The sequence below is a fragment of the Aquarana catesbeiana genome, linkage group LG01 (genome assembly GCF_042186555.1).
Source record: "Aquarana catesbeiana isolate 2022-GZ linkage group LG01, ASM4218655v1, whole genome shotgun sequence".
Taxonomy (NCBI): Eukaryota; Metazoa; Chordata; class Amphibia; order Anura; family Ranidae; genus Aquarana; species Aquarana catesbeiana.
Window position 1 is genome coordinate 106687921 of NC_133324.1, and position 12625 is coordinate 106700545.

At 42.9% G+C, this 12625-nt stretch overlaps 1 protein-coding gene across 1 annotated transcript in view; it reads left to right on the plus strand.

Moving 5' to 3' along the window:
- Positions 1 to 497: 497 nt before the first annotated feature.
- LOC141133301 (granzyme A-like) overlaps positions 498 to 12625 on the plus strand; it is a 104957-nt gene continuing 92829 nt past the window's right edge. Inside the window, exon 1 of the mRNA XM_073622582.1 lies at positions 498 to 577. Coding sequence (XP_073478683.1) covers positions 517 to 577 — 61 coding nt within the window. The 5' untranslated portion in view covers positions 498 to 516. The remainder of the gene's footprint in view (positions 578 to 12625) is intronic.

Sequence of the window (12625 nt, forward strand, 5' to 3'; positions counted from 1 at the left end):
AACAGGATTTCCATTTTTTACATTTGAAACTCCCTTAAATAATAACGAAAGAGGCAGGAGTTTACTTTAGGTGACTAAGCGCCCATGTACACAAGAGATCCGCGTTATAAGAGCGTTATAATCGCTATAAAATGTAAACACTGGTGTGTATTGTGTAAGAGCAGTGTGATGCATTGTTGGAATGCATTGCACTATTTACTTTTTTTTTTGCTTTATTGAAATGTCACAAAATGAACTGTGAACTGAAACAATAGTACATAGGGCAAAATGCCTTGTCCATACATTCAGACTGCAATGATCAACGCAGGCCAATATACATGGTGTAAATGGGCCTTAATATCTAGCTAAACAATCTACAGTTAATAAATGTGTTTATTTGCAAAATCAGATGGGAATTTGCAGTTTTGCCTAAAATATCTTATCTGATCTGTGGGGACCTAAATTGCCACCCACTTTGCAGTAAAGCTTAACACTTCTGCCTTCCTCAGTAAGGCTTACTGTGAAATAACCATTACAATGAAACCTTTCCTGTCTCTGCAACTATCAGCAATAATGATAATTCTTCTTCTTGATGGACGTAAGTATATTGTCTACATTTATTGTTAAAATATTCTTCTGCTAATGAATAATAAAGGTTAGAGTAGAATTCCACCTTTAGAAAAAAAGTAATAAATGCACCCATTTTTGCAAAAAGTAAGTGTGCATTTTTTTTTTTTTTGGCCTGCAGAGCATTGCACTCCAATCAGTGGGTGCAATGCTCTGACTCCTTCAAACTATTTCTCCAGCCACGGGTCCATACCAAGATACAGGACTTCAGCTACAGAGCTGGCGAGAGTATCAATTCAATAGACTACAATTGAGGTGACATCACCACACCTCTGTCTCTCTTTCCCCCTCATTTGTCCCTCATTTTGAATTGATCTATATAGATGTATATAAAATTCACCTTTTATCTATCAATAAGTGTTTTCCAATGCTAAACCTTTCATCCAATTTCTAAATTGCTGCATTTGTAAATTTTAAAAGCCAATATAAAGGAATAGTGGTTGTAAAAAAAAAACCCTTGTGGATTTAATTAACCTTTTTTTTGGTTAATTCTCCATTAAGGGGGTGTGGCAGGGGGCATTTCCTATGCCTACATACGTTTGTTAGTAGGTGTCCCTCATTCCCATCTCAAAATGTTGGGAGGTATGGTACATGACCGTGATGTAAAATGTTCTCTGTGCATGAAATTGATGACAGCTGTGCTCCAGTGCTTGTATGCAAAATATAGCAGCTTACCAACAGCACAAAACAGCAGAGCCTGCATTAGCGTTGCCAACCTACCAGATTGAAATTTACTGACACGACACAAACATTTTTACTGGCACCGCCTAGTTTTATTGGCTTTTCCAAAAATTTTAAGTGAAAATTTCAGTATTTAGGCTACAAACAAGTACGGTATGCAATTAGCGATGTGATTTAAGGTTGATATTAAGGCAAAAAACATATTTCTTATTTTATTTTCGATATAGTAAGACCCCTTTCACATTGAGATGTTTTTCAGGTGCTAAAGGGCTAAAAATAGTGCCTGTAATGCACCTGAAAAACACCTCCCCTGCAGCCCCAGTGTGAGAGCCCGAGTGCTTTCACACTGGAGAGGTGCATTTGCAGGGCGTTAGAAAAAGTCCTGCAAGCAGCATCTTTCAGGTGGTGTGGGAGTGCTGTATACACCATTCCTCCACCGCCCCGGTCCATTGAAATGAATGGGCACTGCTGCTGAAGCGCCTGCAAGGCGTTTCGGCAGCGGCACTTTACTGGCACATTTAACCCTTACTTTGGCCGCTAGCGGGGGTTAAAAGCGCCCCGCTAGCAGCTGAAAAGTGCTGCTAAAATGACAGTAAAGCATCGCTAAAGCTAGCGGTGCTTTACCACTAATGCAACCCACTGGCAGTGTGAAAGGGCTCTAAGTAAGTAGCTACAGGACAGGACAGATGATGATGTCATCTCACCGACACGACACGTCCCCTCCAGTCACAGTGACAGTCTCTCACCACGCCAGTCCAAACAGCACTCATAAATGAAAATGAGGAAAAAGATATCAGCCTATACAGGCCTGAATGGAGCATACACTGGAATAATACATGTATGACACTTTAATAAATATGTAACTTTTATATCATTTCAGTGTATGCTCCTTTCTGGCCTGTACAGACCCATATCTTTTTTCCTTTTTTTAATTTATGTATACATTTATGCATGATGGCCTATGAGCGTCACAACATTTGTTAAATCCAAACAGCACTGACAGTCCTGTTTCTGGCTTGCCTTGCTCCCATCCTGCAGACCCGCACATGAGGCTCCGGCTGCTCCACTCCCTTGCACCATGACATCATACGTCACACTCAGGCACCGCCTCCGCCAGGTCCACCCCCCCCCACTGGCACCACCCCAACACTCTGTAGCAGCCACACGGATGGTCTCAGCTGGCTCCGGATGTGCAGTTCCAAGCCAAGCATCACAGCCATATTTTTTACTGGCAAACTTTTCCTGTCTCTGGCATTTACTGGCAGGAGAAATGTGCCTGTTTTTTACTGGCTGCCTGTAAAAATACTGACAGTTGGCAACACTGGCATATATGCATGAGAAACTCTTCCAGCCGGGTTAAAACGCAACTATCTCCACTTGGATCACCAACATGAAACTCAATCCCTCCTCACATTCCAGGGTAGCCAGTTAAAACATAAAACAGGAGAGCTCCATAGTGTAGTAAAGTCCTATATAAAAATAGATGTACTTACATAGACACAATCACCCATAGCAGTAAGATCACAGATGAGAACCCCACCACAAAATCAAACAGCCGAAGAATGCAGTGACGTCACACGATCGCCTCTGCCCAATGCATTTCCCCCAGTAGGGCATATTCAGGGATAGAGACTGATCCCAAGACGTTAAGTTACAATGTAAATAGCCAAGCTAAGGACAGAGCAAACCGCTGCTGACCAATCCACATTAAAAATAGCACTGGGTACAAAATCATGCCCAAAAATAGCACAAAGAATGCACTAAGGATTGATCTCTAGTAAAAATATACAAGAAAAATAAAAAAAGACAGAAAGCGTATAAAAGGTAATAGGTGCCATCTAGTGGTAAAAAAAAGCAGCCATTTACTCCACTCATACCCTTATTACACATATCAGTTATTTAAAAACAAACATTTACAACATAAAACTGACAAGCAGCTATAATAACCTAACTACTGTTAATATAACAGTTGATGTCCCATTCTATATTTAAACCTGAGGGAGCAAAGGATTTTAAATCAAATATCCAGCAAGTTTCATGTCTGGATATCTGCCTGCAAAGGTTGCTACCTCGCCAGTGCTGGGAATAGTTTTCAATACCTATCAATTTTAATAATGAGGGTCCCTATTATGGCAATTACAGAAATGTTTAGAGAGACCCTTTAAGCCATTCTTGATATTATTTAGGTGTTCCCCCATCCTAACGTTAAGTGCCCATGTAGTGCGTCCTACATACTGTAAGTAGCATGGACATTCCAAGAGGTGAATGACTCCTTTGGTGGAAGAAGTAATGAATCCCTGTATATTGTATTCCTTTAAGATGACCATTTTACACTTCCTACATACATTGCCTCTCCTGCAAGGGAAACATCCTTTAAGATTCCCAAACATCTCCAAACTGGGAAGTTCTCTACCAAATTGGGAACAACAGTGTACCCTAAATGGAACTGACTCCATTGGGGGGAAGATGACGTGAGACGTCGGACGGGAAGGGAGGAGCGGGAGGTGTGTCATCCTGCAGGCGCTCTGGCGGGCTCCCTCATTATCCCACAGAGAAGGACAAGCAGACGGGGCTGACCGGAGGATATGGGAGAGTCATCTCGCCGTGACAACCGCGCGGCTGTTAGTGAAATAGGAGCCTGAGGATCCCAGGGCTGCGCACTGTGAGCGGAGGGGAACAGACGCGGTGACGGTCTCGGACACCCGCCCGGAGCTCCCGCTTCCCTACACTCTCCCCCGCACCGAGCGCTGGCAGCATGAGAGTCAGGACGTGATCTGGATGCTGCAGCGAGAGGCATAAGCTGAGAGGCATAGAGCCCTGACACAACATGTAAACCTGATACCTGACCCCATCTGCAGAAAGCACGAAGAAGAAGACAGAGGTTCAAGGGGTGGCGGTAAGAGATACACTAAGACCTACAGCTTAAAAGGTAAGAGTGTATTAAAAACACCCCAGGAAAAGCAAGTCTGTGAACTGTGAAGTGAGAAATCCTGCAGAGCTGCCGGTATATGGTAACATCAGTCGTCTATGCAAAACTGGTGAGACGGTGGAGGATTGGTGTAGCTCCTGGCCTTCCACTGTGTATTTTTCATTCATTTCATTTCATTTTCATTCCACGCAACTCTATCAAAATTAAGGTCAACGCTGGTATTAACTTTCTAGACTGTGATATCTGCACCCCACACGGGAGGGAAGGCTGGGGAATAGTTAAAAATACCAGTACAATCCTTATGTGCGCGCGCCTACATTTTTTTTTTTTTAGCTTAGGGGTACACTTGAATACAGGGGAAGTATGACTTGTCGACCTCCATGTATGGGGTAACCAGAGGTGGGCAGACTCCCAGTAAAATTCAGAGTAACGCACGACAGAGGCCTTGGACGTGCTTGTATACCTGAAAGTTGATAGGGGGGATAGCCTCTAGATGCCGCGAGGCCGAGAGGTTGGACATCACACATCTAGTTAATTTACAGCATCGTATCTTCTCACCATATCATCCATTTGCTAACTTCACATTTAAAGCATTGGATAGCAAGCACAGGACCTTTTCTTTTTCTTGATAGTGCTGGATACACTGATTAAAATCCAATTGGACAGGGGTAGCAGGAAGATAGTATGAGCCGGAACGCATCTAAAACCGGGAAAGGGGGACCACCGAAAACCCCAAAAGATAATCTTTCAGGGAGCGTGGCTGGGGGCTCAATAAAGCAATACTTGGCTAAAGGGGGGAGCCCTGGGAGTGTCCATCAAGAGACCCAAAAATCAAATATGGCAGACAAAAAGAAGAAGGGATCAAATGCGAGGGAAGACCAGACCCCTGACCATTCAAGGGAGGATTTATTAGCCGACAACACAATGGAAGTATCTAGGATAGACGAACACAGACAGGACTCACACCTACCCTCGAAAAATGAACTGGCAGACATGTTTAAAGCACTGGAGACCTCAATTAAAGCTGAGATCAGTATGTTGAGGTTAGATCTAGGTAACCTCCTGACCAGAGTGGAAGGGGCCGAGAACAAGTTAGATAAACAAGAGCGGGAGATCTCTGAATTAAAAGAACATCTTAAAACATCCCAACAAAATCAGATAAAAACATGCTACAGGATGGAAGATCAAGAAAATAGAGATCGTAGACAAAATTTGAGACTTCGAGGGGTCACAGAAAAAAGGGGGGAGGATCTGAGGAGGACTGTGGCGACTATCTTCAGCCCACTTCTAGAGCTGGAAGGAGAAGACTTTCCAAAAATTGAGCGGGTGCACAGGGTGGGTAGGCTAGATACCAGACAGGCAGAAAGAAGCCGTGATATTATCGTGAGGTTTAGATTTTATGAAGACAAGGAAAATATATGGGTTAAATTGAAGGGGCATACCCCACTGCAGTACGAAGAAGCAAGGATCCAAGTTTTTGCGGATCTGGCCAAAGGCACATTGGTGAGAAGGCGACATCTGAAACCCCTATTGGAACAAATGACAAATCAAAATATAAAATACACATGGGGTTTTCCAGCCTGCCTGGTAGGCAGTAAAGATGGGAGATCTGCAAGATTAAGATTCCCGAGTGAATTAGAGGAGTTCTGTGAGAAATTGGGCATGCAGTTGCCCCTGATGCTGGACTGGTCTATAGAACGTTGGATAGAAATGAGTGTGGGCTAGGGGAGAGGTTTGGCGGAGGTGGGGGGGGGCTGAGGGGGGGGAACGGGGGGAGGAGGCGGGTTAGGACCAAAAATTAAGTTCATAACATCAGAGAGGAAGACCCGTCAGGAGAAGCCTAGCGTACCCGGTCACTAAGGCAGCATCGACCGGAGGGAAGACACACCTAGAGCTCCACCTTTAGAGAAGGAGACCAATGGTGGGACACAATGTAGGTGACCCTCACTGGTCTAAGGGTCCTGAGGGGACCAATAGGGGGGAGGGTGGGAGAGAGGGGGGTGGTGGGGGGAGGGGAAGGGTGGTGGGAGGGGGAGTAGGGGAAAGGGGTCCCATCCAACCTCAACATTAAGAAAGAGGGAAACTCTCCAAGGTCTAAGGTAAAGGGAGAATTTAGGAGAATGGAAAAAGGGCTATGGTCAATAAAATGTACAACATATAACGTCAAAGGCTTAAACACCCCCAAGAAAAGATTGGACATCTTCAATGAGTTAAAATTATTGGGGCCAGACGTGGTGTTCCTGCAAGAGACACATATCTCACTCCAATCGAGACTTAGACTGTTTTCAAACTAATACCTGGTCTGGTACCAAGGAGATACTATTTCTAATAGGGCACGGGGAGTAGCTATTGGCTTTGCAAAGAAAACAAGGTTTGTGCTGGAGGAAAGATTAGTGGACCCAGAAGGTAGATACCTGTGCCCCAGAGGTAGGCTAAATGAAGCGGAATATACATTAGTTAATATTTATGCCCCAAACAAGAATCCAACGAAATACCTGGCAAATATTTTGGGGAAAATAATGGAGTTCATGAGAGGGCATCTGATATTAATGGGGGATCTCAATTTCTGTCTCAACCCAGATTTAGACAGTACGGTCCGAACACAGGGGAGGAACTGTGTTCACTTGAAAGAGTTAAAGCAAAAACTCTCCACCTACCAATTGGTGGATATATGGAGAGTTCAACATCCAACCAAAAGAGACTATACGTTTTTTTCCCCTGTGCACGGGTCATGCTCCCGGATTGATTGGGGATTAGTCGAGCATCGGGCGATTGACAAGGTAGTAGAGTCCAAGATTGGAAACATAACCTACTCAGACCACGCACCTATGACCATTGAAATGACAACAGGCAGAGGTCGGGCCGATATGGGGCAGTGGAGGCTAAATGAGGAGTTGATAAGGGAAGAGGAGGGGGTCAATAGAATCAGAAAGGAATTAGAGAACTATTTCGAGGTAAACGACACAGGGGAGGTTTCAGGAGCTACACTGTGGGAGGCTCATAAAGCCTACATTAGAGGGGTCTTGATTGAAATGGGGGCGAGGAAGAAAAAGATAGACGGCCAAAATCCAAAAATTAATGGCTGACCTCGCGGGGTTAGAACAAAAACACAAAAAACAAACGTGCCAGCTACCCCAAGAGATACACCAGCAGATGGTTATTAAAAGATCTGAGCTGAAAACTGCAATGGAGCAGGAGTCTAGAATTACATTTATAAGATAGCCTGGGAGAGATATAGATGGGGTAATAAACCCAGCAAACAGTTAGCAAAAATGGTACAAAAGAAGAAAGTTAGGAACTTCATAGAAAAAATCCAGACTAAAGAGGGCCGTATGGAGTATTCAACTAGGAATGTGGCGGAGATCGTTAAGAACTACTATAAGGACCTATACTCAGTCCCCAAACAAGACACCTCTTTAAAAAATAGGAGATTGAGATATAACAACTATTTAAAAAAGGCAGCGCTTCCCAAGATTTCGGAGGAAGGTAGAGAACTATTGGAAAGACCAATCTCAGAAGAAGAAATCAGGAAAGCTTTAGCAGGAATGGCACCTGGGAAAAGCCCCGGCCCGGATGGCCTAACAATACTTTATTACAAAACATTCAAAGAAACACTAGTACCTAGGCTATGTCGTTACATGAACGGTCTGGGTGACAGCTTTGAGATGAGCAGGGAGGCACTAAAAGCATCCATTACAATCATATTGAAAGAAGGTAAAGAGAAAACACTATGCTCAAGCTATCGCCCAATCTCTCTGCTGAATAACGACACAAAACTATATGCAAAAGTGTTGGCAGAAAGATTAAAGGAATTTATGAACTCGCTAGTCAACCCAGACCAAGTAGGGTTTGTCCCTAATAGGGAGGGGAGGGACAATGGGGTGAGGACTCTTCTTTTATTGGGAAAAATGAAGGAGAGTGGGCCCCCAGGACTACTTCTGTCAATTGACGCCGAAAAGGCTTTTGACAGAGTAGACTGGGGGTTCATGATTCAGACCTTGGAGACTATGGGACTGGGACCTAAAATTATCCGGAGGATTAAAACTCTATACCATCATCCAACTGCTGTAGTAAAAATCAATGGGTTAATATCTCAACCATTCGAGATGGAAAACGGTACGAGACAGGGGTGCCCCCTGTCCCCGTTGCTTTTCGTCTTAGCTATGGAACCCCTTTTGGCAACAATACGAAGAGACCCCGACATTAGAGGTGTTAAGGTAGGAGAGGAGGAACACAAAGTCACAGCATTTGCGGACGACGTGTTGTTTTATGTAACGGACCCGGTCTCCACTATGCAAAACCTTGTAAATGTAGTGAGGAAATATGGAGAGGTATCTAACTTCCAAATAAATATGAATAAATCAGAAATATTAAATATAAATGTAAGCAAGACAGAGGAAGCGACCTTGAAAAAAGAATTTAGTTTTAAATGGACCAAGGAACTAAAGTATCTGGGTATCAAACTAACTAACTCAATCAAAAAGATGTTTACTATTAACTATATGCCTTTACTTGACTCCGTCAGACTAGACTGTAAGAGATTCTCCGGTAAGGCCCTGTCATGGATAGGACCTATAAACGTCATTAAAATGGTCTTATTACCCAAAATTATGTACTACTTCCAGATGTTACCAGTGCCACTCCCCCAGTACTACTTGAGGAAGTTAAGAAAAATAATTACGACCTTTATCTGGGAAAACAAAAGACCCAGTGTCTCCTTCCAGACATTGAAACAGAGGAAAATAGATGGTGGCCTGGCAGTGCCCGATGTGCAGATTTATTATAAAGCCGTAGTATTATCAAGGGTGGTAGAATGGGCGAGGAAGGAAAAGATAAAAAAATGGGTGAAAATAGAGGAAAATATGAGTAAAGCAAAATTAGGCACTATTATCTGGAATCCCCCACACTTTAGATTATTAGATAACAGTACGCATATAATAACACGAAATGTCCTTAAAATATGGGATGGGGTATATAAGAAAGTTAATGGGAATTACAATTCACCGTTGATTACACTAATAGATAACAATTTTTTCACACCAGGAATGGAGAATATAAGAGGAAAAGAAGCACTTTGGGGGAAAACACAATTAAGAGAAATTATGAAAGAAGGTAAAATTATACCACTTAAACAACTTACATACGGAAGGGAATCACGGGGATTAGAGAGATGGCAATATCTCAAATTAAGTCACTTTGTTAATATGCTACCACACCCGATCAGGTCGGGGGATCAATTGACAGACTTTAAAAGGTTGTGTGATAAGGAAGTCCCAAGAAATATAATCTCTCAAATATACAAAATTTTGATGACCTCAGAAAAATTGGAGATACCGCCATTTATGGCTAAATGGGAAAGAGATTTAGGCACTAAGAAGGATATAGTCACAATTAAAAGAATCTTGAAAATGATCACCAATTCAGTAATAGATACCCGAACGGTAGAAATGAATTATAAATGCATTAGTAGAAGCTACCTTACCCCAGAGATAACTAGTAAATATCAGAAAGGGTCAGCCAATTGTTGGAGAGGCTGCCAAGAAGTAGGCACAATGGGACATCTGTGGTGGGGTTGCCCCAAAATTAAAAACTTCTGGAGAAAAATACTAGTTCTAATTAAGAAGATCACGGAAATAGAGGTAGTAGAAGACCCTTGGGAGATCCTGTTCCATGGGGGGGCAGGAGACTTAAAAAACTATAAGCAGTCACTGGTACCGCAGCTTTTGAATTCTGCAAAAAGAACGATACCGAGGAGAGCTATGGGAGTTGTTTGACGCTGTAGAGGAGACTTGTAATATGGAGACTCTGGGGAGCATGCTGGAGGAAATAGGAAGCGTGAACATGGGCAGGTGGGACCGCTGGAAAAAATTCAAAAAAACATGGAGCTATGCCAAAGAATTTAAAGCCTTAGACTAAAGGAGGAGAGCAGAAGAAGAATAGACCTTGGAGAGGAGGGATCGGGAGGACCTGGGGAGGGGGAGGGGGAGGGAGGGGATGGGGAGGGTGGAAATAGAAGTAAAAGGAAATGGGAGTAAAATTTAGAAACAGGGGTGTGATTAAGTATATTAGTGGGCGTGATACGAAATAGCACTTTTATACTATGTTTATACTATTCTTTTTTCTTTTTTTGATATAGCAAAAGGCCATGATGATGAGACACTGGTGGGTCTTTTAAACGAAAATGAACTGTAAAGTTGATTTAAGTCCCCAGTGTACCCTAAAGTGCGTGCTTTTTATAAAATCTCTTGAGGTTTATCTGGAAGATGTGGGCCTAATATTCGCTCATTCTTATGTATACACCAATGCTTTTGCAAGGCCCTACTGACCCATCTGTGCTGAGTAGAAAAGGTGGTTAAAAATGCGCATTCAAAAACATTGGTGGTTTGCAAAGTCTTATTCTTAGGCACCAATAATGTGCCCCGTTCCATATTGGACACCCTCTGGATTTCACAATCCATTTGTTCCTGATAACCTTATTGGAGAAACCTGTTTTTCAAAATTACAGCCTGAGTTTCATATATATATATATATATTCATATATCGCTGATATGAGTGCAATTATGCCTAATTCTTTTAAACTACCCCCCAGGAATGGCTTTCAGCCAAGATGGATGGTGGCAAACCATTCTGGTCAGTGACCTTAAAAAAGGTCTTGGTATAAAGCCTTTTAGGCTCCCTAAAAATCACTAGTTCTAAAAATGTAACCACTTTACCAATACCAATACTGGGCACTTTCATCCCCTTCCTGCCCAGGGCAATTTTCAGCTTTCAGTGCTGTCGCATTTTGAGTGACAATTGAGCGGTCATGCTAAACTGTACCCAAATTCAGTTTTATAATTTTCTTCCCAAAACTAGAGTTTTCTTCTGGTTGTATTTAATCACCGCTGGGTTTTTTATTTTTTGCTAAAAAAACACTAAGATCAAAATTTTTGAAAAAAAAAAAGTTTTTTTTTAGTTTCTGTTATGAAATGTTGTAAATAAGTAATTTTTCTCCTTCACTGATGTGCGCTGATGAGGTGGCACTGATAGGGTGGCACTGATGAGGAGGCACTAATATGCAGCACTGATGGGCACTAATAGGTGGTACTGATGGGCACTGATAGGTGTCACTGATGCGCACTGATAGGCGGCAATTATGGGCAATGATAGGTGGCACAGATGGCCAGCACTGATGCGCACTGATTGGTATCACTGATGTGCACAGATTGGCCTCACTGATGGGCATAGAGTGGTGTCACTGATGGGCACAGAGTGGCATCACTGATGGGCACTGTTGGAGCTGCATTGTAATTAGGGCACTGATGATCAGTGCCCTGATTACCTATACACATCTCCTCTGTGAGGAGATGCCGCTGATCGGCTCTCCTCTCCTCACACTCTGTCAGTGTAAGGCGAGGAGGGCTGACAAAAAGCATCTTCTTGTTTACATTTGATCAGCTGTGATTGGACACAGCCGATCACATGGGTAAGAAGCCGCGGCCATGGCTCTTTGCGAAGATCGGGGTCGCACCAAGGCAGGGCGTCCTTATATGACATCGTCCCAAAACACGAGCCGCCCCGCTCTGCCATCAATTGCCTATACGGTGGGCAGGAGGCCGTTGATAGAAGTTTGGTTCCACTCACAGTCATATACTGATTTTCATTTCTGAAGATCTGCACAGTGGTCTGGATTCCTCTTTTGCACAATTACCCTAGACTTGATCGTCCCACTGCATCACTTTCCCTATGGCATATCTCTGCTGCCATGTCTTTCAGTTCCAGTGCAAATTGCAGAATGGATAAGCAAGGTATTGAAATTATGCGCTGGAAGCTTCTTGTTTGAAGCAATAGCTTTGCTTTTATGGAGAATATCAGAACATGCCTTTACATCATGAGAAACAGGAAGAGAAAAAACAACAAATGAGTACACAGAACAGAGGAAAGATAATACTTCCTCTTATTGCATTACAATAGATTTTCCATCCACATAACACTATAATGCCGCTTACACACAATCGCACATTCTGACAACAAAATCCATGTTTTTTTTCCTTTGGATGTTGGCTCAAACTTGTCTTGCATACACAAGGTCACACAAATCTTGTCGGAAATTTCGATCGTCAAGAACGTGGTCACGTACAACACGTACGACGAGCCGAGAAAAATGAAGTTCAATAGCCATTGCGGCTCTTCTGCTTGATTTCGAGCATGCGTGGAATTTTGTGCATCAGAATTGTGTACACACGATCGGAATTTCCGACAACGGATTTTGTTGTCGTAAAATTTGAGATCCAGATCTCAAATTTTGTTTGTCGGAAATTCCGACGAAAAATGTCCAATGGAGCCTACACACGGTCGGAATTTCTGACAACAAGCTCACATCAAACATTTCCCGTCGGAAAATCCGACCGTGTGTACGCGGCATAACAC